The sequence below is a fragment of the Trachinotus anak genome, unplaced genomic scaffold, assembly GCF_046630095.1.
Source record: "Trachinotus anak isolate AG129_WGS33_773 ecotype Australia unplaced genomic scaffold, CSIRO_AGI_Tana_v1 ptg000020l, whole genome shotgun sequence".
In the NCBI taxonomy this organism is placed as follows: Eukaryota; Metazoa; Chordata; class Actinopteri; order Carangiformes; family Carangidae; genus Trachinotus; species Trachinotus anak.
Window position 1 is genome coordinate 8371509 of NW_027273871.1, and position 23797 is coordinate 8395305.

At 42.2% G+C, this 23797-nt stretch overlaps 2 protein-coding genes across 4 annotated transcripts; both read left to right on the top strand.

Moving 5' to 3' along the window:
* Nucleotides 1–775: 775 nt before the first annotated feature.
* Nucleotides 776–23428, top strand: LOC139637332 (uncharacterized). 3 transcript variants are annotated; one of them, XM_071505949.1, is made up of 5 exons: nucleotides 804–1410; nucleotides 20027–20229; nucleotides 21184–21304; nucleotides 21957–22119; nucleotides 23127–23428. In XM_071505949.1, the coding sequence occupies exons 1-5, from the start codon at nucleotides 949–951 to the stop codon at nucleotides 23159–23161; spliced, it is 984 nt and encodes a 327-aa protein (XP_071362050.1). In that variant the 5' UTR covers nucleotides 804–948; the 3' UTR covers nucleotides 23162–23428. The 3 variants fall into 3 exon arrangements, with proteins under 3 accessions (XP_071362051.1, XP_071362050.1, XP_071362049.1); XM_071505948.1 differs by lacking the exon at nucleotides 804–1410 and adding an exon at nucleotides 14244–15976; XM_071505950.1 differs by lacking the exons at nucleotides 20027–20229; nucleotides 21184–21304; nucleotides 21957–22119; nucleotides 23127–23428 and adding exons at nucleotides 1776–1975; nucleotides 2456–2576; nucleotides 2710–4085 and having other exon boundaries at nucleotides 776–1410.
* On the top strand, nucleotides 6640–11188 carry LOC139637331 (uncharacterized). The gene is made up of 5 exons (XM_071505947.1): nucleotides 6640–7253; nucleotides 7929–8131; nucleotides 8565–8685; nucleotides 10296–10464; nucleotides 10887–11188. The coding sequence occupies exons 1-5, from the start codon at nucleotides 6726–6728 to the stop codon at nucleotides 10919–10921; spliced, it is 1056 nt and encodes a 351-aa protein (XP_071362048.1). The 5' UTR covers nucleotides 6640–6725; the 3' UTR covers nucleotides 10922–11188.
* Nucleotides 23429–23797: the final 369 nt, after the last annotated feature.

Sequence of the window (23797 nt, forward strand, 5' to 3'; positions counted from 1 at the left end):
AAGGACAGAGGACAGCAGAGGAGAGAGAAAGGACAGAGGACAGCAGGGGAGAGAAAGGACAGAGGACAGCAGAGGAGAGACAGGACAGAGGACAGCCGGAGAGAGACAGGACAGAGGACAGCAGGGGAGAGAAGGGACAGAGGACAGCAGGAGAGAGAAAGGACAGAGGACAGCAGAGGAGAGAGAAAGGACAGAGGACAGCAGGAGAGAGAAGGGACAGAGGACAGCAGGAGAGAGAAAGGACAGAGGACAGCAGAGGAGAGACAGGACAGAGGACAGCAGGGGAGAGAAGGGACAGCAGGAGAGAGACAGGACAGAGGACAGCCGGAGAGAGACAGGACAGAGGACAGCCGGAGAGAGACAGGACAGAGGACAGCAGGAGAGAGACAGGACAGAGGACAGCAGAGGAGAGACAGGACAGAGGACAGCAGGGAAGAGAAAGGACAGAGGACAGCAGGGGAGAGACAGGACAGAGGACAGCAGGGGAGAGAAGGGGCAGAGGACAGCAGGAGAGAGAAAGGACAGAGGACAGCAGAGGAGAGAGAAAGGACAGAGGACAGCAGGGGAGAGAAAGGACAGAGGACAGCAGAGGAGAGACAGGACAGAGGACAGCCGGAGAGAGACAGGACAGAGGACAGCAGGGGAGAGAAGGGACAGAGGACAGCAGGAGAGAGAAAGGACAGAGGACAGCAGAGGAGAGAGAAAGGACAGAGGACAGCAGGAGAGAGAAGGGACAGAGGACAGCAGGAGAGAGAAAGGACAGAGGACAGCAGGGGAGAGAAAGGACAGCAGGAGAGAGACAGGACAGAGGACAGCAGGGAAGAGAAAGGACAGAGGACAGCAGAGGAGAGACAGGACAGAGGACAGCCGGAGAGAGACAGGACAGAGGACAGCAGACGCCCCCCGCTGCTGTGAGACCCGAGGACACTTCCCAGGGCCCAGCCGGTCATGGAGCTCCGGGTGAACAGGAGAGGAGCCGCTGAGCGCGTCCTTGTGGGTCAACACCTGAAGCTGAATGATTTGAAACTGGAAGCTCGTTGTCGAAGTTTGGAAATTCCTCCATACTTCTTCAAAAACCTCCCGCCTTTCCCCCGCCCGGAGCTGCACGTGTCTCACCTGAAGCACGACACGGACCGGGTCGGATTAGAAGGAATCAAGAGGGACGGTGGCTTCAGGGGCCGAGACTCTCTGCAGTGGTGGAGTCTGGCTGTGAGACCTGAGGACATAGCATCAGCTGAGACGAGGCTCCTGGAGGAGACCTACCCAGCCCGGACTGAGGAGCAGGCCCAGATGCAGCAGAGCTTCCTGGGGAGGTTTGCCAGCTCCCCAGCCTTCCTGGAGACCTCCAGGCTGGGCTCATACCGCTTCACTCTGCCTGTGGAGGAGGTGCTGGAGGCCTACAGCAAGCAGGTACTGACTCTGTCTGTGTCTGTCAACCTGCTGCCAGGGCTGGACACACACTTATTAAAGGGTCAGTTCACACAAACTACACAAACATCTGTCCAATCAGATGTTTGGGCTTCATGTGTGCAGGGTTGTAGATTCTGTCTCCTCCTCAGCACAAAACGTTTCTATAACCAGATGATAAATGATGCAGCTGAGACTGCAGAGTCCTCTGCTCGCCACCACTTCCTGTTAGACATCAGATATGAAACTAACAGAACCACTGAGAGTCTGAAACAGATCCAGGATCTGCTCCTGCTTCTTGTCAAGGTGAATCTGTGACGTGCACTGAGGTGTGAGTCGTCCACTGAAACCTCTGTTATCGTCTGCAGTTTTGCTTTGGAGCTCAGCCTGAGATGCGGGTGTTCGAGACCGTCCTGTACAAACAGGAAGTGATGTACGTGGTGCTGGTCGACAGCCCGTTCAGTGAGTACCAGGACTATCCTTTGCTGAGTGACGACCCGGACGCTGTCTGCGTTTACAGAGACGGCCGCTTCATCTGGAGGTCTCAGGCCATGTGTGGGACACACAGGTAAGACAAGACAACCTGCTGCTGCTCTGCAGATGATACAGAACAAACCGGAACGCTCTCTCAAGTTCACACCTAATTTTGATCCTTTAGACCAAAAATAAATTAGTTCGGAACCCAAACTGTTGGTTCCCTGCTGGAGCCGAAAATACCCAGTTTACCTTGAATGACATCAGTGGGCGTGTCATATTCTGGAGGTAGGAAAGAGAGGATGGAGAAGTCAGGTGAGAAGAAGAAGTCATCATCAATAGTTGTTCCTTGTTTGTTTTTGGATAAGAACAAATATGTGTAATAACAGAACAAAAGCCGACAGTGTGATCTTCTTACTGCGTCCAGAGGTTCTGCTCTCACCTGGTCTCTCTGTGTAGATACATGTGTGAATTTGTGTCTTAATAAATAATTCATTTAGTTACCACATTATTTATTTAGAAATAAGGAATTAAAGACAAAACCTAAGACTCATGTCTGTTTGGTTTCTGTCAGTTATGAGCTGGTCCAGAGACCTGATGAGAACCAGATGGAGGCCAGGGAGCGGTTTGGGTGTAAACCTCAGTTTTACTTTTGGGATCATGTCACCATTGCCCTGCACATGGGGGAAGGACAGGTAATTACACTGCTTATTACCCCCCCCCCCCCTTCAGTTGATTTAAGTCTGTCCCTGGTTAGCATGTCTGCTAACAGCCCAGCCCTGCTCCTGCTGCTCGTCATCTTATTCTGGTGTTTTTTGTGTTTTTCAGATGCTGAACTTTGATGACGACAAACTGAGAGAGAACCTGAGGATCTGTGGTCCAGGAGAGCCTCTGATCACAAACAGCTTCGATGGTTTTGAGGAAGCTAGAGAGGTTGTTGAACGTTTGTGGCCTGACTATCCTGCACCGCTGCAGAACGAGCGCTGGCTGCAGGAGTTATCTGCTCATCGGCTGTAGCTCGTCACCGCAGTTGTTCCCAATCTGAACACTTTTCACACCACAGGATTTGGAGTCCCTGATAGGTCCAGATATTTAGCCTGCTGGGTATCTGCCAGGTGACTGTGATGCACCACAGAGTCTCTTTGAACAGCAACCTGCCACTGATCCAGGTGTAAAAGGTGTAAAACTGTCAGCGAGGTGACGAGCAGGGTAAAATCCTGTGGCGGGAACTGAGAGCTCCGACACAGACAAGTCAGCATTAGAAGAAATAAGTTTGCTTCTACTGCCATCATTGAATTATGACTGTTGAATTATTGTGATGGCTCTGATCACGTGGAGAGAAAACAGACGCTGATTTGCACATTTTAAAAATCTCAGGTACTTTTAATAACTTGCTATTTTATTATTGACTGTTTTCAATCATTAATGTGCTACAGTGTTATTTATGTCAGTTTCGTGTTATTAATATCATGTCCTGTTTCTCCCTGGAGAATCATACTCTCATTATGTTTTGCAGAAATGTGTAAATTGTAAAAATGACAATAAGTGGATTTGATTTGACTTTTGTCTGAAGATGACGACTTTATTCTGTTAAAATTGTGACTTTCTTCTAAGGACATTTCTTGAAATCTCAGAATAGTTTTCCACTCACATTAATATAACAGTTGTTGGTATGAAATTTACATTAGCTGCTAATTCTGGCCATCACAAATTATAATGATATGAAATGAGACAGAGACAGTTATGTTATCGGCCATCTTTGCCTAATAACAATGTTAGTAGTGATAAAAAAAATAAAAACATGACAATGCAATGATTCTAAAGTGAATGTAACTTGATAAAATATCAGTAACATTAGCTACTACATTTATCATGAAGCATAATATATAGATATGTTTTAAAATGTTCAATAACATAGCTTCTGACTTTGTCCACCACAAATCTAATCTTTAGAGTTTGGCCTCTCACAATCTAATCCAATCTAGGGACAGTAACATCAGCTGAAGACTCTGGCCATCAGGAATTTGATAATAATATGAAATGAAACTGCTGATTACTTCACCTGCCAGTGTTGCCTATTAAAGAGAAAAAAATCACAATATAATGATTCTAAATTGAATGCAACATGGTAAAATGTCAGTAACCTGAGCTGCTAAAGTCACCATTAAACATATATTTCCTGTTAAATTGAAAACTTTTCAACTTCAGCCGCCACAATTCTAATATTTAGATTAAAAAAGCTTAATTAACATTAGCTTGTAATTTAATAATCAACAACTTAACGTTAAGTTGGCTGCTAAGTTTGGCCATTACACATTGAATTTCCTGTTAAGTTTGGCCTCTATCTTATGTCAAGGGAAAAGTAGAAAGTGACAATAACATTAGCTGCTAATTCTGAAATAAAACAGTGACCTGCCAGCGTTGTCTCCAAAAATGTTATTATAAAAAATCACAACATAATGATTCTAAAATGACTGCAACATGGTAAAATGTCAGTCACTTTAGCCATTAAACTGACCATTACATATCACATCCAGATAAAATATAATTTAAACTGATATAGGCTATAATAAAACACAGGGTCGGGTGATCATGTCATTAAAACCTCTCTGGACATTGTCCTCTGACCAGAGACAGAAGATCAGCTGATATCGTTGTTCTGGTTTCACCTCTCAGGTGCTCAGGTGTGGAGGGCAGAGTGACAGCGTCCTGCAGGAGCTTTTTCATTGGTCCACTCTGTTTGATGGACTTAGTTCCTGAGCACACGCCACATCCATGACACCTGCTCGCATCATCACTTCATGGCTTCAGAGGCGGCAGCTTTGTTTGTGTCTCACATTTCATACACCAGGACAACTCAGTGTAAAGTGCAATGAGCAGACAGGTGACAGAGGAACGTGCTGAATTTAAAGGTGAACTGATGCAGTTTAAATCAGGTGAAAATATGAAGATAAGAGAGCACAGCAGATACTCCGATTTAAATACACACATTACATTAACAGTGACAACAATGTCAAAGACAATTTTAAAGAACTGAATTTAAGAGCTGAGCTAAGAGGATTAGGTTGTAGCCATCAGTGGGTGGAGGAGGCTGTGTGAGATCAGCTGGGAGGTGATGAGCTGGAGAGGATCACCTGAACACACCTGAAAAACACAGTGCATTATGGGACATTGGTGACTGAAGCCGGATGTGTAACAGCTGCTGTCAGTGGCATCACTGTGGGAGCTGCAGTAAACCACCCAGTTCAATCCTCCAGAGAACCAGCAGGTGGAAGCAGATTCCTGACTATCAGGACGATTACTGATTATTGATCATTGAGACTGAGCCATCAGCAGCTGCTCTACTCTCACACACACCGGTGGAAGCTCAAGGAGACACTCGCTGCTGCAGAGGTCGGTGAAGGGAACTTACCTGGTTATGTTCACATACATTAAAGTGCAGCACAGTGCATCACAGTTAGTACCGTGTCCCTGTGCTGCTCAGTGTTTACACTTTCATTTCATCCACTATTATCAATCTGTTTTATCTGTTTGCAAATGTTTTTATATTATTATATTCACCCATTCTGTGTACTTCTGACTTCTATTATTACTATTCAAAAACGATTTATTTGAATCACTTACAATGCTCTTATTCTACTGAACAAGTAAAGTTGAGTTTACTCTGAAACCAAAAATCTCATTACTGTTAATGCTGTTTGCACTGACTTCAAGTGTTTCACAATAAACTTGAACCTTGAACCTAAACTAGAGCTACCAAAGAAAAACACCAATGAGGTGGGGAGAGGCTGAGAAACACCTGTTAAACCAGTTGTTGGAAAGACATTGGTCAACAGAGTCATAAAAAGCAATAGTTGATAGTAAAATATAGTAGTAGTAATGTAGTATCAGCAGTAAAATACAATAAAGGTGTTTAAAAGTATTGTACTGTAAGTTAGAGGAAAAGTGTAATTAGCTGGTGTTTACAGTCCTTTCTCATTTCAAGTAAACTCGCGCGTTCGTTTGAGGGAGTTAATGCAGGAGGCGAATTCAGAATTAAAAAGAGGATCGTTACAGAGCTCTGGGTCCAAACTATTCTCTCCCTGACAACAACATGCAGCTGTGCCAGTTCACAAAGTTTGACACACTAACTTCCCCCTAGCCCGGTCTTTTTATTACTGTTACACAAAGGAAGCAAAGAATGTAGGTTGAACTCTTCTTCATTGGCTGTTGCCTGACCGGCCTTCACCCAGGCGCCTCCTTCGCAGTTATCTGACTCCATTTGACCTCCTTCAATCGTTCCCGGGAACAGCTGATTTTTCTTGTGTGAAACAGAGAAAAGAAGACAGAGACAGACACAACACTCCCACCTCCTCAGGGCTGTCTCACATCTATCAGTTAACCGTGCCCCTGCACACTTCTCTCCTTGTCTCTACCTATGCAGTCTATCCGCATGTCTGCCCCGCATCTGGAGAACAACTCCTTCACACACCCTGCTCCCTGTTGAGACTTCAGCAACATATAGTTATCAAAAGCAAGCATCCTGCCCCAACATGTTTCTCAACACTGGAGGCTCATATACTGGACCCAGCATTACATGTTTTACAGTGTGTGTTCAGTCATACTTTCACTTTCATGTCCTGAGAACAGAGGAGGGAAAAAGAAACTGAAGGAAAAAGGGAGGAAACATTATTATTCACTGTTTGACTCAGCTCAGTATCATCCCTCTGGTGGGTACGGTTATTATGTACCTCCTATAAATCTGCTGCTGACAGAGGTCTGAGCTCAGTTCTTTCAGAGGACAGTCAACAGACGACCGACAGTGAAGACTTTTTATTTGTCTTTTTAATCTTCGTCATTTGACCATGGAGCATCGGACATACATAAAATTACCTAATACATTTCCACATAATGAATATTTTGTTGAGAGGCAACACTTGAAGCTGAAAGATTTGAGAGCGGCAGCTGAAGATTTCAATGAGAGAAATAGAAGGGCAAAAAATTCAAAACCCTCGATCAGAAGATACATCTTCAAAGAAAACGTCCCACCTTACCCCCAACCAGAGTTTCATGTGTCTCATCTGAAACATGACACTGATCAAGTTGGATTAGAAGGAATCAAGAAGGATGGTGGCTTCAAGGACCCAGGCAGACACCAGGGCCCAGACTCTCTGCAGTGGTGGAGTCTGGCTGTGAGACCTGAGGACATAGCATCAGCTGAGACGAGGCTCCTGGAGGAGACCTACCCAGACTGGACTGAGGAGCAGGCCCAGATGCAGCAGAGCTTCCTGGGGAGGTTTGCCAGCTCCCCAGCCTTCCTGGAGACCTCCAGGTGGGGCTCATACCGCTTCACTCTGCCTGTGGAGGAGGTGCTGGAGGCCTACAGGGAGCAGGTCAGTGTCTGTACTGTCTGTCAAACTACTATATATAAATATCACAAAGAAATAAATCAGTATCCAATGAAATGAATCAATACTTATTGACAAATAAAGAAACTCTGCTCAGTCTCAGTTGTTTCCTGCTCCAGTAGGAACCAGTTTCCAACAACACATCTCAGACACAAGGTCCTGTAACTGTCGACAGTCTGGATCTTTGCAGTGAATGTCATCAGTTGTTCCAGTACTTTTAAGCTCAGGGTTGTTTTCTAAAGTTCTCTAACAAAAGTACCGAAGAGCCAAATCAAAATGATATTTTTTATTTTTTATTTATTGTGAACTGATTCTTGTTAAATGTGATCTTGTGATTCAGGGGCCCCGGGCAAACCCAGGCACGGGGCCTCTCCCCTCCCCCATTATTATCTTCCCTCCCTGGGGATGTGGGAGGTTACTGACTGGCATGGATGTCTTCACTTACATTTACAATGATGAAATGTTGTGAATGTGTTGTGTAACCCCAAACACTGGTGCATCACTGGGTTGACGTGCATCAGCTCATGATAGAACACGTCACCTGAACCCACCTCTATTATGACAACAGATCCAGGATCTGCTCCTGCTTCCTGTCAAGGTGAATCTGTGACGTGCACTGAGGTGTGAGTCGTCCACTGAAACCTCTGTTATCGTCTGCAGTTTTGCTTTGGAGCTCAGCCTGTGATGCGGGTGTTCGAGACCGTCCTGTACAAACAGAGGGTGATGTACGTGGTGCTGGTCCACAGCCCAGCCAGTCAGAAGTACCAGGACTATCCTTTGCTGAGTGACGACCCGGACGCTGTCTGCGTTTACAGAGACGGCCGCTTCATCTGGAGGTCTCAGGCCATGTGTGAGACACACAGGTAAGACAAGACAACCTGCTGCTGCTCCACTGGAACATCGTCAGAGACACTGACCTCCTCACAGATTTAGAACAAGTCACATATTTATTCTGTAATTAATGCGACAGCTCTTCTCATGCACCAAATGATATGTGGTCCCTCTGCAGTGGTCCCCTACTCGATGTGATCTTAATTCTAGAACCAAATCCAGACGTTCTGTGACATGTGTATATTTGTGCCTTTGAGAATGGAAAAACCCCAGAGAACCTCCAGGACTGATTTAGAGTTCAGTCTGTTAGCACAGTTATTGATACACAAGTCATTTAGTTAAGACATTAAGGACAAAATCTAAAACTCATCCCAGGTTACACAAACAGACCAACACGAAACACACACTCGTGTGTTGATGTTGAGCCTTTTACAGAAATGTTCATTTCTGTTTGGTTTCTGTCAGTTATCAGGTGCTCAAAAGACCAGATGAAAACCAGATGGAGACTGAACAGCTGTTTGGAAATGAGGTGGAGTTTTACGTTTGGGATGAAGTCGCCATCGCCCTGCATATGGAGGAAGGACAGGTAAGTTCATTGCTCATTATTCCGTTTCAGTTTAGATCTTATATGACTGTTTGGACACTGTCTTTGGACTGAAGAGAACATGGAGGTGTCACCCAGAGAGTTGCCCCCTTTAGAGGGTGACTTCACTGTCCTACATGAGACTCTTTTACTTGGGGTGGCAGAGCTCTCAGGGTGTTTCCACACTGGGAGCGTTGGGCCTTGACGACACAGCGAACCCGATGTGGACGGCTCGAACTAAGTGTAGGTGGCGCTAAAGCCTGACCTACTGGGGTTAACCTTCGCTCCCTTACCTGAACCTCAGGTTGGCCCTTAACCAAACAGTTGAGACTTCCCTGTTGTACCCTTTCCTAGATACGCCAGGGAAAGGCCTCCCTGTCGGGGACTCCAACAGTTCACGACGTACCCCAGCATGTTCCTGTCAGAGCGGAAACCTCAAAGAACTAAAATTGAACCTTTCCTCAAAGTTTAAACCTTTTATTAAAACAATCTCTGGTTGAGAGTTTCTACTGTAAAATAATAAAGAAACAAAAAGCACAGAGTCGACAGGAGAATCAAGTTTTTTTCTTCTTCAGTTATAATTCTGCCTTTTTACACATTAGAGGAACTAACTTGTTCTGTTTGTTCACACCCATGTTCATATTGGGACAAAGGTTAGTTCTACATTAAAGGGTGAAACACAGGTTAAACAGCCTTGTGCATATTTGTACATCACAAACAGTCTTGTCTGTGCAAATTGCCATGGCAACAGACTGCTGTCCACTGTCAGGGCGCTCCTTGTTGTCGCTCGCTGCAAAAGGGAAGAGGCTCTTTTCTCTTTTCTGTCACAAGGTTCAGACGACTGACAGAATGAGATCAAATGAAACACTGAGCCGTAAGATGAGCCATAAACGGTAAATATAATGAGCAGTGATTGTTATTAAGACACATGAATGTAAAAGTATATCTGAAAAGGTTCATATGGTAAAAAGAGCATATTCAGATCATACTGAGTATAATGTGCTGAATACATTAATTAAGCCTAATACTTAAGCTTGGCTTAAATTTACCATGGAGCGAATACAAGAGTACATGAAGAGATAAAATTGTCACATGGAAACAGTTTAATGAGTCAAAAAGCAAAGAAAGTGAAACTTGACTTAACTTTAAGTGACTACATAACTTGGATATATGAGTTCAAGAAGAGAAAGAAGAAAAGTTTCTTTATTTACACCATCTTACCAAAGCAGTGACAGTGGCTGTGATGGTGAAGAGAGCTCAGGTTCACACGCTCTGTTTGCCACTTTCAACAGGTCTTCTGTTTACTTCCTGTTTTATTTTGACATCACTTACTCTGTATGTTCAAAGATATAAAAACTGGGCCGGTAGAGCTTATCAAACAAACAAAAAAAGATCAAAATGTCTCACTTTAAAAATGAAGAAACCAATCCAGTGAAGTGAGGCGGGGAATCCAGAGTCAACAAACACGGAAGTTAAAGGAAAACTGAAGCAAAGCACGAGGAGACACTGGAAACATTCAACAACAGAAAATTCACAGGAGTCAGAGACCAAGACATAGACTTACCTACACACAAGTTATATAAGGAGCAGATCTGATCTATTTTATTTTTCAGGTGCTGAAGTTTGATGATGTCAAACTGAGAAAGTACCTGAAGATCTGTAATCCAGGAAACCCTACACTCACTGACAACTTCAGTGCAGCTGAATCGCTCGTTGGACGTTTGTGGCCTGACTATCCCGGGCCGCTGGAGAAGGAGCGCTCGCTGCAGGAGTCATTAGCAGGTAAGAAAACTAAAAACGGCCACAGCAACCTGAGCTGACTCTGGTCCAATGACTTCAGGAGCTCAGTACAACGTCTCAGGCATCACACCTCAGTTTCTTCACAGTGAACCTTGATCCTGGTTCTTTCAGACAGACAGAAGTGTTGGCTTTAGCTTCATGTTTGAGATGAGGAGAAGCTGAAAGTTCAGCTCTGAGTCAAAGACCACACTGAGGTTTCTGGTCCAGTTTCTGTCTCTGATCCTTCAAACCCATGACTGGTTGTTCTGTGACATCCAGACCCTGACCTCCAAAACCCAGCACTCACTTCTTTCTTTCCTCTGATGTTTTTTATAGTTGTTTTTTTATTGAAGTGTCATACAGCTAACCGATACTTATTTATCTATAGAGATGTTAAAAATCGTCCTCTGGTCTCATCTTTGCAGCTTCACCTAAGACTGAACCCGACTGCAGTGACTGACTGGTGCTTCAGGATCTTCATCATCCTCACCAAAGAAACCTGTGGCTCAGCAGCAGCTCTCAAATCAGCCTGTAACAGCTTCTATCCTGCTTCAGCTATCATGTGATTTATTCTATTATCTAACCTAATATCTGATATATCAAAACATATATATATATATAATATATCTTCTTCAGTGTGTGTCAGATTCTCTTGGTGCCTAAAATAAATTCTTATCAGTGGATCATGATTTTGGTGGAGGCAGAAATAAACATGTAGTGATTTAGAGTTGACTTGTCCTGTGTTTAATTGCTCACACTCACTGCCCCTTGAACTAAACCACATGATTATTATTCTATCACTGAAATCTCCTCACCAGCAGGACTTCTCCAGCCTGGACTGCTACAGACTCATGCCGACAGTTTGTTTAAACGCGTCACATTTCTCAATAAAACATTATATCTGCTGATTTTCTGAGGACAGAAAGTTACATGACAGGAGGAGAAACTGTCACTTCCACATTGTAGATTGACTCATTTGTCACCGTATGTGAGCGCTGGTCCTGTGTGAGTCACAGCATCAGGTGATCATCTCACTAAAACCTCTCAACTTCAAGTGACAGTGTCCAGGATGAAGCCTGCAGGAGCTTTTTCATTGGTCTACTTTGTTTGACGGATTAGACACCTGAACACACACCTGGGAAAATAACTCACAGCATCGCTTTAGAGAAAATAGCAACACCAGGACAATTCAGTGTGTTTCACAGGGTAATAAAAATACAGCACAGGTGAAAGATTTACAATGAAAAGGAACAGACAGGTGACAGAGGGTCGTTCTGGATTTAAAGATGAACTGGTGAAAATACAAAGCTGAGAGAACTCAGCAGACACTCAGATTTAGATACACACATTACAGTAACAATGACGAGACCGTCAAAGACAAATGAATTCAATTAAAAGCCGAGAAGATGAAGTTGTAGTCATCACTGGGAGGAGGAGGCTAATATCAGCTGGGAGGTGGTGAAGTGGAGAGGATCACCTGAACACACCTGAAAAATACTGTGCATCATGGGACAATGATGACTACAGACAGATGTGTAACAGCTGTGGTCAGTAGGAACTCCGATCCAGATCTGCCTGACTGGCCTGTGCTCCCTCCTCTGTACGTTTTGTATGATGGAGATATTAAAATAAAGACTGTTCACAAGTCCCAGATCACAAGTGTGAGTCGAGTCTTCAGTCAAGGCTCAAGTCACTGTGTGTGACTTCAGTTTGAGTTTCCTGGACTTTTATTAATTCACACCACGACACTGGGTCACATGTGCCAGAAACACCAACAAAACTTTGTAAATTCAACGTTGTTTAAATTGATCTTTTTAAACAGGCGACTGCACAATCAAACCCCTGCATATTGAAATGATCGACTCCACCCCTGTTTATCAGCTCGCTCTCTCAGGTCAGCTTTCATCTGCTGTAACTGAAACACGCCACCGAGTGTGGACTTGTGCTGATGGAGCTGTTGAGGTTCAGGAGTCATTTAAAAAGCAGCTAAAGACTCATGTGTTAAAGAGGCTTTCAAGTGATCTGCCCGCAGCAGGTCTGACTCCTATGTGTTTTATACTGTAACACTGTAATGAGTCTTCTGTTTTTGCATTTTGGCTGATTTTCACTGCTTATGTCTCTGTAAAGGATGTTGTGACTGTATAAACCTTTTCATTTACTCATTTGGCAGATGGTTTTAACCCAAAGTGACTTACAGGTGAAGACTTAACTGGCTTTATGGTTAACCAGGAAATGTATTGTTAACCTGAATGGTTAGGGTTAGGGTTCTGCACACTCTGCAGATGATACAGAACAAACCGGAACGCTCTCTCAAGTTCACACCTAATTTTGATCCTTTAGACCAAAAATAAATTAGTTCAGAACCCAAACTGTTGGTTCCCTGCTGGAGCCGAAAATACCCAGTTTACCTTAAATGACATCAGTGGGCGTGTCATATTCTGGAGGTAGGAAAGAGAGGATGGAGAAGTCAGGTGAGAAGAAGAAGTCATCATCAATAGTTGTTCCTTGTTTGTTTTTGGATAAGAACAAATATGTGTAATAACAGAACAAAAGCCGACAGTGTGATCTTCTTACTGCGTCCAGAGGTTCTGCTCTCACCTGGTCTCTCTGTGTAGATACATGTGTGAATTTGTGTCTTAATAAATAATTCATTTAGTTACCACATTATTTATTTAGAAATAAGGAATTAAAGACAAAACCTAAGACTCATGTCTGTTTGGTTTCTGTCAGTTATGAGCTGGTCCAGAGACCTGATGAGAACCAGATGGAGGCCAGGGAGCGGTTTGGGTGTAAACCTCAGTTTTACTTTTGGGATCATGTCACCATTGCCCTGCACATGGGGGAAGGACAGGTAATTACACTGCTTATTACACTGCTTATTATTATTATGACTGTTGAATTATTGTGATGGCTCTGATCACGTGGAGAGAAAACAGACGCTGATTTGCACATTTTAAAAATCTCAGGTACTTTTAATAACTTGCTATTTTATTATTGACTGTTTTCAATCATTAATGTGCTACAGTGTTATTTATGTCAGTTTCGTGTTATTAATATCATGTCCTGTTTCTCCCTGGAGAATCATACTCTCATTATGTTTTGCAGAAATGTGTAAATTGTAAAAATGACAATAAGTGGATTTGATTTGACTTTTGTCTGAAGATGACGACTTTATTCTGTTAAAATTGTGACTTTCTTCTAAGGACATTTCTTGAAATCTCAGAATAGTTTTCCACTCACATTAATATAACAGTTGTTGGTATGAAATTTACATTAGCTAATGATATGAAATGAGACAGAGACAGTTATGTTATAATAACAATGTTAGTAGTGATAAAAAAAATAAAAACATGACAATGCAATGATTCTAAAGTGAATGTAACTTGATAAAATATCAGTAACATTAGCTACTACATTTATCATGAAGCATAATATATAGATATGTTTTAAAATGTTCAATAACATAGCTTCTGACTTTGTCCACCACAAATCTAATCTTTAGAGTTTGGCCTCTCACAATCTAATCCAATCTAGGGACAGTAACATCAGCTGAAGACTCTGGCCATCAGGAATTTGATAATAATATGAAATGAAACTGCTGATTACTTCACCTGCCAGTGTTGCCTATTAAAGAGAAAAAAATCACAATATAATGATTCTAAATTGAATGCAACATGGTAAAATGTCAGTAACCTGAGCTGCTAAAGTCACCATTAAACATATATTTCCTGTTAAATTGAAAACTTTTCAACTTCAGCCACCACAATTCTAATATTTACCGGTGGAAGCTCAGGGAGACACTCGCTGCTGCAGAGGTCGGTGAAGGGAACTTACCTGGTTATGTTCACATACATTAAAGTGCAGCACAGTGCATCACAGTTAGTACCGTGTCCCTGTGCTGCTCAGTGTTTACACTTTCATTTCTACCACTATTATCAATCTGTTTTATCTGTTTGCAAATGTTTTTATATTATTATATTCACCCATTCTGTGTACTTCTGACTTCTATTATTACTATTCAAAAACGATTTATTTGAATCGCTTACAATGCTCTTATTCTACTGAACATGTAAAGTTGAGTTTACTCTGAAACCAAAAATCTCATTACTGTTAATGCTGTTTGCACTGACTTCAAGTGTTTCACAATAAACTTGAACCTTGAACCTAAACTAGAGCTACCAAAGAAAAACACCAATGAGGTGGGGAGAGGCTGAGAAACACCTGTTAAACCAGTTGTTGGAAAGACATTGGTCAACAGAGTCATAAAAAGCAATAGTTGATAGTAAAATATAGTAGTAGTAATGTAGTATCAGCAGTAAAATACAATAAAGGTGTTTAAAAGTATTGTACTATAAGTTAGAGGAAAAGTGTAATTAATTGGGGAATACAGTACAAACCTTATTATGGGATGTTAGTGTTAGAAAAGGTTCAATTGATTGTAAAAAATGTTCTTGTGATACAAAATTATGGCAAAATATAACACGAAGAGAACATACCAGCAAAAAATGACACTGATGAGTTTACTGCAAAAAGTTTGTACTTGTTCACAGGATCATAAACCACTGTTCATGGTAAAGTGCTGTAAAATACAGTCAAATAAAAATAATTTTTTTTTTACTTTTACAGTTTGTTCCATTAGTTCACAACACAAAGAAGTGATTTAACTACTTGAATCACTGCACATATGGATGAGGCTGAACTACCAGAAAATTACTACTAAATGTAGTAAAACTACAACACTGGAGGCTCATATACTGGACCCAGCATTACATGTTTTACAGTGTGTGTTCAGTCATACTTTCACTTTCATGTCCTGAGAACAGAGGAGGGAAAAAGAAACTGAAGGAAAAAGGGAGGAAACATTATTATTCACTGTTTGACTCAGCTCAGTATCATCCCTCTGGTGGGTGCGGTTATTATGTACCTCCTATAAATCTGCTGCTGACAGAGGTCTGAGCTCAGTTCTTTCAGAGGACAGTCAACAGACGACCGACAGTGAAGACTTTTTATTTGTCTTTTTAATCTTCGTCATCTGACCATGGAGCATCGAAGAAACTGGAGAGGACATGATGAATATTTTGTTAAGAGGCAACACTTGAAGCTGGAAGATTTGAGAGCGGCAGCTGAAGATTTCAATGAGAGAAATCCACTGTTACCAACCAGAGACTACATTTTCCAGAATCTCCCACCTTACCCCCAACCAGAGTTTCATGTGTCTCATCTGAAGCACGACACGGATCGAGTTGGATTAGAAGGAATCAAGAGGGACGGTGGCTTCAGGGGCCCAGACTCTCTGCAGTGGTGGAGTCTGGCTGTGAGACCTGAGGACATAGCATCAGCTGAGACGAGGCTCCTGGAGGAGACCTACCCAGACCGGACTGAGGAGCAGGCCCAGATGCAGCAGAGCTTCCTGGGGAGGTTTGCCAGCTCCCCAGCCTTCCTGGAGACCTCCAGGCTGGGCTCATACCGCTTCACTCTGCCTGTGGAGGAGGTGCTGGACGCCTACAGCAAGCAGGTACTGACTCTGTCTGTGTCTGTCAACCTGCTGCCAGGGCTGGACACACACTTATTAAAGGGTCAGTTTTTATCAGTGATTTCCAAGCAGCACTTTTATAATTAGCGCTTCTAACTATATATTTTTTTATTTCACTGATCTTCAGTGTGTTATGAACTGATATTTATATGTGATCTTGTGATTCATGGGCACATGTTGCCCCAGGTCCCATTGTTACCTTCCCTAACCGAGGATGTGGGTACTAAGTTAGACCCAACCCAGTCTGTGTGCTGTGTAACCCCACACACTGGTGCATCACTGTGGGTTCACCTGCATCTACAGCTGAGCAATGACTCAGGTCACACCTGCAAGAATTTGACAACCACATCAGTGCTCCCTCTGCTGTCTTACACCAAACTGCTAGCATTAGCCAACACTTATCATCATGAATAATTTATAGTTATTTTTATGGGGCTTTTTAATGCCTTAATTAGATAGGACAGTGAGAGAGTGAGAGGAAAGTTGGAAAGAGAGAGAAGGAATGACATGCAGCAAATGGGCGGGGGTCAGATTCGAACCCCAGGCCGCTGCAGTTAGGACTAAGCCTTAATGGTACACGCTCTACCAGGTGAGCCACCGAGGCACCCATAATGAATAATTTAGCATGTGTTTGTATTTCACACCAGTGATATAGACAGAGTTAAGATTACGTGGAGAGTGAGGGGGCATGACCCCCCCAAAAGAGGTCAAAGCAACAGTTTGGGGGGTTTTAAACATTTATATATGCTTCTTACCTGTAACTGTAAATATAACAATATATTTCCCATATTCATACCTGGAAGAATCTTGTAATACAATATCAGCGACCTTTAAAGTGGACTGTACCATTTCGTAGGTGTGACTAAAGATACTCTATACAGAAGATAACACGTTAGAGGCAGCGCAAATGGTTTGAAATGGTTTACACTTCCTGTCTCTAAGTGGATGAGGTTGTGACTGCTTATTGAAAGTGAACCATCTCCTTTCTCCACTGTCTCTGGCTTGACATTAGTTGAACTTCTCCAGTGTTGACAATTTAGTGACTTTTCAGATCCCTTCAGCGATTTTTTTTTTTTTAAGCGCCTAGCAACAAATCTGGTGAGTTTTTGGACAAACCTTGTAGTGTGCTGCAGGTGCAGGTGAGAGGCACCTGTGTCTGTGTCTACTCGGTTCAGTGGGCCTTGAGAGGGAAAAAAATCGATTAATAAGAAAGGTATTCTGAACAGAGACAGTTGAGAACCGAGACGGATAATTTTCACTTATTTCCTGTAACTGTGTCCCATGGATTTCTCCACCTCCCCGCCCCTTTAGGAGACCAGCAGCAGGTTTGAGTCCATTCATTCCAAGGGGAGAAGTGAACGTGATCACGGATTATGACTGATTCTTTCTCCCCATAGTCACCAAAATAAATGTTGCATTCATTTTTTTCAAGCTACAGATCTTCCAAACATTCTGACACAAAAACGTCTTTTGTCAGACGACAGATCAGGAGAAAATTTACTTCATTCAGATCTGTCTCTGTCTTAGCAGCACACTCTGTGAGATCTCTTCTCACCCACGGTTCTGGTCTGGTTTCACTGCTGCAGTGCTGCAGACGTTTAAAGGGACATATATGTGAAACCATGAATTAAAAGTCAAAACTGAAATAAAACTTGTATTTCTTTGCTTAATAATACTGTTATTGGGGAGGGGGTGGCACAGTGGTGCAGTGGTTAGTGGTTCGCCTCACAGCAAGAAGGTTGGGGCTCTTCTGTGTGGAGTTTGCATGTTCTCCATGTTCTTCGGGTTCCTCCCACAGTCCAAAGACACGCACATTCGGTTAATTGGTGACTCTAAATTGCCCATGTATGTCAGCCCTGTGATCGAATGGCGTCCTGTCCAGGGTAGAGTTGCACGGTACCCACGGTACCCACGGTACCCACGATACCCAGCGGTGCCAAATCGTAACGGTACCTACTACACTAGAAATTCTACACGACGGTACGACCGTGGATTACTATGCTCCCGGTGGCAGTTTCTGCTACATAGCGGCCGCCTCTACTCTCCTCCCGGCTTCTCACTGCATGCTACTCCCCTGTAAACAAACCCACATGGCAACTACTGCAACCGAACTACACAGCTGCTGAATGATTGGCTGTTTGCCTCTTACTGGTGACGTCCAGGGATATGATATATAGGCTGTTTCCGCATGCTGGGTCCGCCCATCTGTTCGCTGACTGGCTGTACGTGTGTTTCTGCCGGCAAGACCGAACTCGATGAAGACAGCTCCGCTTCGGTGAAAAAATCACTTCAAAACAACAACAACAATAACAAGCTAAAGTTTTGTCTCGCAACACTCTCACTATGGCAGAAGCACCGAACGGCGAGTTTCAGTCTAATTCTTAATTCACCAGTATTATCATTATCATGCACCAGACAACATTATAAGTAATTAATAAGTATTTATAACTTGTACAAATACATCGCAGTTCATAAACATGATAATACTAAAAAAAAAAGGCCGCAGTACCGCGATAATAATCGGAACCGTGATACTTTGTCTGGTATAGTATCGTGGTGACTCAGTTTGGTATCGTGACAACTCTAGTCCAGGGTGTACCCCGCCCTCGAACATGTCAGCTGGGATTGGCTCCAGTCCCCTTGTGACCCTGTATAAAGTGTTATAGATAATGGATGGATGTTTTTGGAGGGAAAACAGAGTATTATTGGACTGATATGATCTTGTACTGTGTTTATCACATATTAAGCTAATGGATAAAAACAAGCGGCAAAAAATCAGGTGCAAATTCAAACTGTATCTAGTGTTTAATTATATTGTTGTTATATTTTGCCATTAACAAGCAATCATGACCACGCCCACTCAGGACACAGGAAGTGCATACCATTTCACACCATTGGCCAATGGTTATCTTTTGTTATAGAATATCTTTGCTCTGACATGTCAAACTTTCTCTGAGGGATAATTTTACAGCACGGACGACATCATGGTTATACAATCAGGATTTTAGCTGTGCTAAGCAGCAGCCTGTAAATGGCTTGGAAGTGAGTGCTGGTTAACTGCCATAGTTCTGCATTCCTGGTCACCTGCCTCACTTTTACGCTCCCAATGATCCGGCTCTCATTCCGTAATCTTCCATTCATTCTGTGTCCCTGCTTCAGCCACTCCCATCTCATCAAGCCAACTCCATTCACATGGTCACACAGCTGCTCCTGATTACTGACACCCAGTTTACAAATTGTTCTTCGATGCAACACTGTCCAGCATTCTTTGGACTAACTGCACCTGTTGTACTGTGTGCTGCATCTGGGTTTCACACACACCCATTACAATGAGCATGTAGTCTTAAAGGGCCACATTTCACTCAGAAATAGGAAATAGGAGAACATGTAAATGAGAACAGCTTTATTGGAAATTCAGCTGCATTAAAATACCATGTATGTGAGCACAGAGAGGAGGAGAGAAGCAAGTGTTAAAGGGCTGAAATTACAAGGGCAAATACAATGTGATAGCGTCATGAAAATGCTAATGAGCGTATTACATCATCTAGTGATGCTTAACGACTTTTCAAACAGGCTTTCCATTAAAAGTAGTTGGCAACACTGGCCTGGGTAGAACTGGATCAATATTAAAATCCATGTGCACTTAAGGCGAAATTATATAAGGATTGTATTAGCAGTGGTGGAAAATAATTAAGTAGCTTTTCATGCTACTTCATACTTCCACTCCTACATTTCACAGGGAAATGTTGTACTTTCTACAGCTCTAGATTTATTTGACAGCTGAAGTTAAACACTCAAGAAACTGTGAGGACTGTAACACTGAAGCACATGCCTGCATTGTACTGGGTCCCCTCACCCTTAAGAAAAAGTCGACCCCCCCATTGTATAATTCACACTCTGGATACAGAGATGACAAATCTGAGATCTATTGTGACAACAGATCCAGGATCTGCTCCTGCTTCCTGTCAAGGTGAATCTGTGACGTGCACTGAGGTGTGAGTCGTCCACTGAAACCTCTGTTATCGTCTGCAGTTTTGCTCCGCAGCTCAGCCTGTGATGCGGGTGTTCAAGACCGTCCTGTACAACCAGGAAGTGATGTACGTGGTGCTGGTCCACAGCCCAGCCAATCAGAAGTACCAGGACTATCCTTTGCTGCGTGACAACCCAAACGCTGTCTGCGTTTACAGAGACGGCCGCTTCATCTGGAGGTCTCAGGCCATGTGTGAGACACACAGGTAAGACAAGACAACCTGCTGCTGCTCTGCAGATGATACAGAACAAACCGGAACGCTCTCAGACAGTGGGCCAAACAGTGGAACAAACAGTGTATAAAAGAGACGAGGGCCCAGCTGCTGCAGACTGACAGACGGAGCAGCGAGTGTGGAGGTTTCAACATTTACCATTTCTCTTTCAAAATGAATGAACACAAACAGGTTCTATCAGGGGGCATTTACAGCCTGCAGTGTTGACAACTGTTTCTAATCACATTTGTGGCAATCTGTATATTTGTGCCTTTGAGAATGAGGACCTCCGATTTAGATACAAAGAATTCAGTAAGTTATAACATTATTTAGTAGGAAATAAGAAATTAAAGACAAAAACTTAAAGGTAGAGCTCCATGTGTTTGTGATTATAAAGCAGGTCTAGGTTCTATATTAATACTGTGAAAGTGTCAAAGCCTCAGTCCACAGAGAAATGCACACAGCCTGTATTCAGAAACTGAGCCTTAAAACCAGCCGTCAGGACTTCTGGAACTTTGTGATGTCACAACAAAGCAGTCATCGCCCTCAGCCAACCTTGCCTTTGTTGTTTTAGCGTTATTAATTACACAACACCAAGTGGTCATTCTGTTGCGGAGCTAGAAAACTACAAGAGAGAAAAATATCAAGGAAACGCTGAACAATCGTGGATGCCAGGAAGCTAATAAATCATTGCACAGCCTTCCCAAGGATAGAAATATTAGATACCAGTGGCTAAAGTTTATTCTCTCTGAAACACTGGAGCATTTTAGGCTGAATTTGAACAACAGCTCAGTTCATTTCAACACTGAATCAGGTACAATACAATGCGGGTTTCTCAAAGAACCCACTGTTTAATGATTACACATTGTCACATTGTTAAAAATGAGCCATTATTCATTATCTACATCTATCCAACAAAAATGTTTATTTCTTTTTGGTTTTTGTCAGGTATATGTTGGTCAGGAGAAATGATGAAAGCCAGATGGAGGTTCGAGACCGGTGTGGACGTTATCCTCAGTTTTACGTTTGGGATAACGTTGCCATCGCCCTGGATATGGAGGACGAACAGGTAATTACAGTGCTCAGTCTTTATACACTCCCCTCTCTTTTTAGTTGGTAGCTTGACCTGACTTTGTCACTCATATGTAGCACTCATAACCTTATTATAGTTATAACTATTATGTAATATAATAATATATTTAGAATTATGATGTTATTCAAAATGTTGTGATGATGTAATGTCACTACACTATTATCATATTATTTTATGTTTTTATATATTACTATGATATTATATACTATGATTTTGTTGTAAGATATATCACTATTACATTGACAGGATAGTATATAAATTAATATTATATATGTTTATTATTATTTGTAATACATTCTCTCTCTCAATTATACTCAGGTTACATCATACTTTCTTTTTCACCCTCTCCCCAATACTTGTCTCATGATAACCTCTCATGTAAACATCCAAACAGGCACACACACATGCATGCACACATATTAGACCAATACCATACACATCATATTCTTGTCAATTTTATATCTCTATAACTGTTGTCCTCTACATGTCTGTCCATTATGTCCTATGTGCCTTTCATGTCACACTGATTCTGGTTAGCATGTCTGCTAACATTCTGGAAATACATTTTACCCAGAGGTCCTGCAGTTGTTCTGTTTGTCATCTTGTTCTGGTGTTTTTTATTTTTCAGGTGCTGAAATTTGAGGATGATAAACTGAGAGGGAACCTCAAGTTCTGTCGTAAAGGACAAGCTCCATTCAGGGGAACTCATTTTGAAAATTTCAAGGAAGCTGAAGAGGTTGTTAAAGATTTGTGGCCTGAATATCAAGTGCTGGAGAAGGAGCAGTTAGCAGGTATCAGAATTACTTTCCGTCTGCCAGAAAGACAAGAGGCAAACCAGTTAAACCAGTTCCACACAGTCCAATTCAATCCGCGAGTTTATTTAAAAGTCTTTGGGGATCAACTGTAAAAGCTGAACTCGGATTAAGAAGTTCCTGATATCGTCAACAGACCGAACCAGACTGAAACATTTCTAATTCATTGTTTGAGTTAAGAAAACTGTTAAATTATACGTCACCAGTTTCTCTAAAGATTGACTTTGATTAGAAACTGGTCTGTAGTTACTGGGTGTTGATGGGTCCGGACTCCTTTTTTCAAAAGAGGCTTAAATGCTGCAGAGAGTGATTAATAATTGTTTGGACAATGAATTTAAAACAAGTTGGAGTAACATATAAAAATAACACTGTGTAGCAGTCTGAATCTCTGTAACAGAGTTTTAATTTTTCAGGGTAAATGTTTTCATGCACATGCAGGAAATCTGTGCTCTGAAATTCACTCTTCAATGTAACGATCAGAAGACATCATGTCACCTGGGAGTGACAGGTGGATTTGGATTTCCTGTGATGTCACAAAAACAATGGTTCTAACAACTCACCCCAGGGGAGTTGGAAGAGTACGATAAAAAAAAAAAAAAAAAAAAAAAAAAAAAAAAAAATATATATATATATATATATATATATATATATATATATATATATATATATACACACACACACACACACACACACACACACACACACACAGCAACGATCTGCAAAGTCAGCGACAGAAGAAATAAGTTAGCGACTACTGACCTCATGAAATTATGACTTTATTGAATTATTACAACTTTTGTCTCAAAACAAGACTCTGCTTTTTTTAGTCTGAGCTGTATAAAGAGGTTTGTTGACGCTCTCGGTTCTCGATTGGTTGTTTGATTGATGAAGCTGGTTAGCCTTCCTTGTTTCAGAGCTGTAATAACCGTCCATACTTATTTATCTATAGAGATATTAAAAATCATCGTCTGGTCTCATCTTTGCAGCTTCACCTAAGACTGAACCCGACTGCAGTGACTGACTGGTGCTTCAGGATCTTCATCATCCTCACCAAAGAAACCTGTGGCTCAGCAGCAGCTCTCAAATCAGCCTGTAACAGCTTCTATCCTGCTTCAGCTATCATGTGATTTATTCTATTATCTAACCTAATATCTGATATATCAAAACATATATATATATATAATATATCTTCTTCAGTGTGTGTCAGATTCTCTTGGTGCCTAAAATAAATTCTTATCAGTGGATCATGATTTTGGTGGAGGCAGAAATAAACATGTAGTGATTTAGAGTTGACTTGTCCTGTGTTTAATTGCTCACACTCACTGCCCCTTGAACTAAACCACATGATTATTATTCTATCACTGAAATCTCCTCACCAGCAGGACTTCTCCAGCCTGGACTGCTACAGACTCATGCCGACAGTTTGTTTAAACGTGTCACATTTCTCAATAAAACATTATATCTGCTGATTTTCTGAGGACAGAAAGTTACATGACAGGAGGAGAAACTGTCACTTCCACATTGTAGATTGACTCATTTGTCACCGTATGTGAGTGCTGGTCCTGTGTGAGTCACAGCATCAGGTGATCATCTCACTAAAACCTCTCAACTTCAAGTGACAGTGTCCAGGATGAAGCCTGCAGGAGCTTTTTCATTG

What these genes read in the sequence shown, in the direction of transcription:
- LOC139637331 (XM_071505947.1), top strand. Translation starts at nt 6,726, where the DNA reads ATGGAGCATCGGACATACATAAAATTACCTAATACATTTCCACATAAT. An exon ending in TGGAGGCCTACAGGGAGCAG is followed by an intron (nt 7,254 to 7,928) that starts GTCAGTGTCTGT and finishes TATCGTCTGCAG; the next exon opens with TTTTGCTTTGGAGCTCAGCC. An exon ending in TGCATATGGAGGAAGGACAG is followed by an intron (nt 8,686 to 10,295) that starts GTAAGTTCATTG and finishes TTTATTTTTCAG; the next exon opens with GTGCTGAAGTTTGATGATGT.
- LOC139637332 (XM_071505948.1), top strand. Translation starts at nt 15,500, where the DNA reads ATGGAGCATCGAAGAAACTGGAGAGGACATGATGAATATTTTGTTAAG. An exon ending in TGGATATGGAGGACGAACAG is followed by an intron (nt 21,305 to 21,956) that starts GTAATTACAGTG and finishes TTTATTTTTCAG; the next exon opens with GTGCTGAAATTTGAGGATGA. An exon ending in GGAGAAGGAGCAGTTAGCAG is followed by an intron (nt 22,120 to 23,126) that starts GTATCAGAATTA and finishes TCATCTTTGCAG; the next exon opens with CTTCACCTAAGACTGAACCC.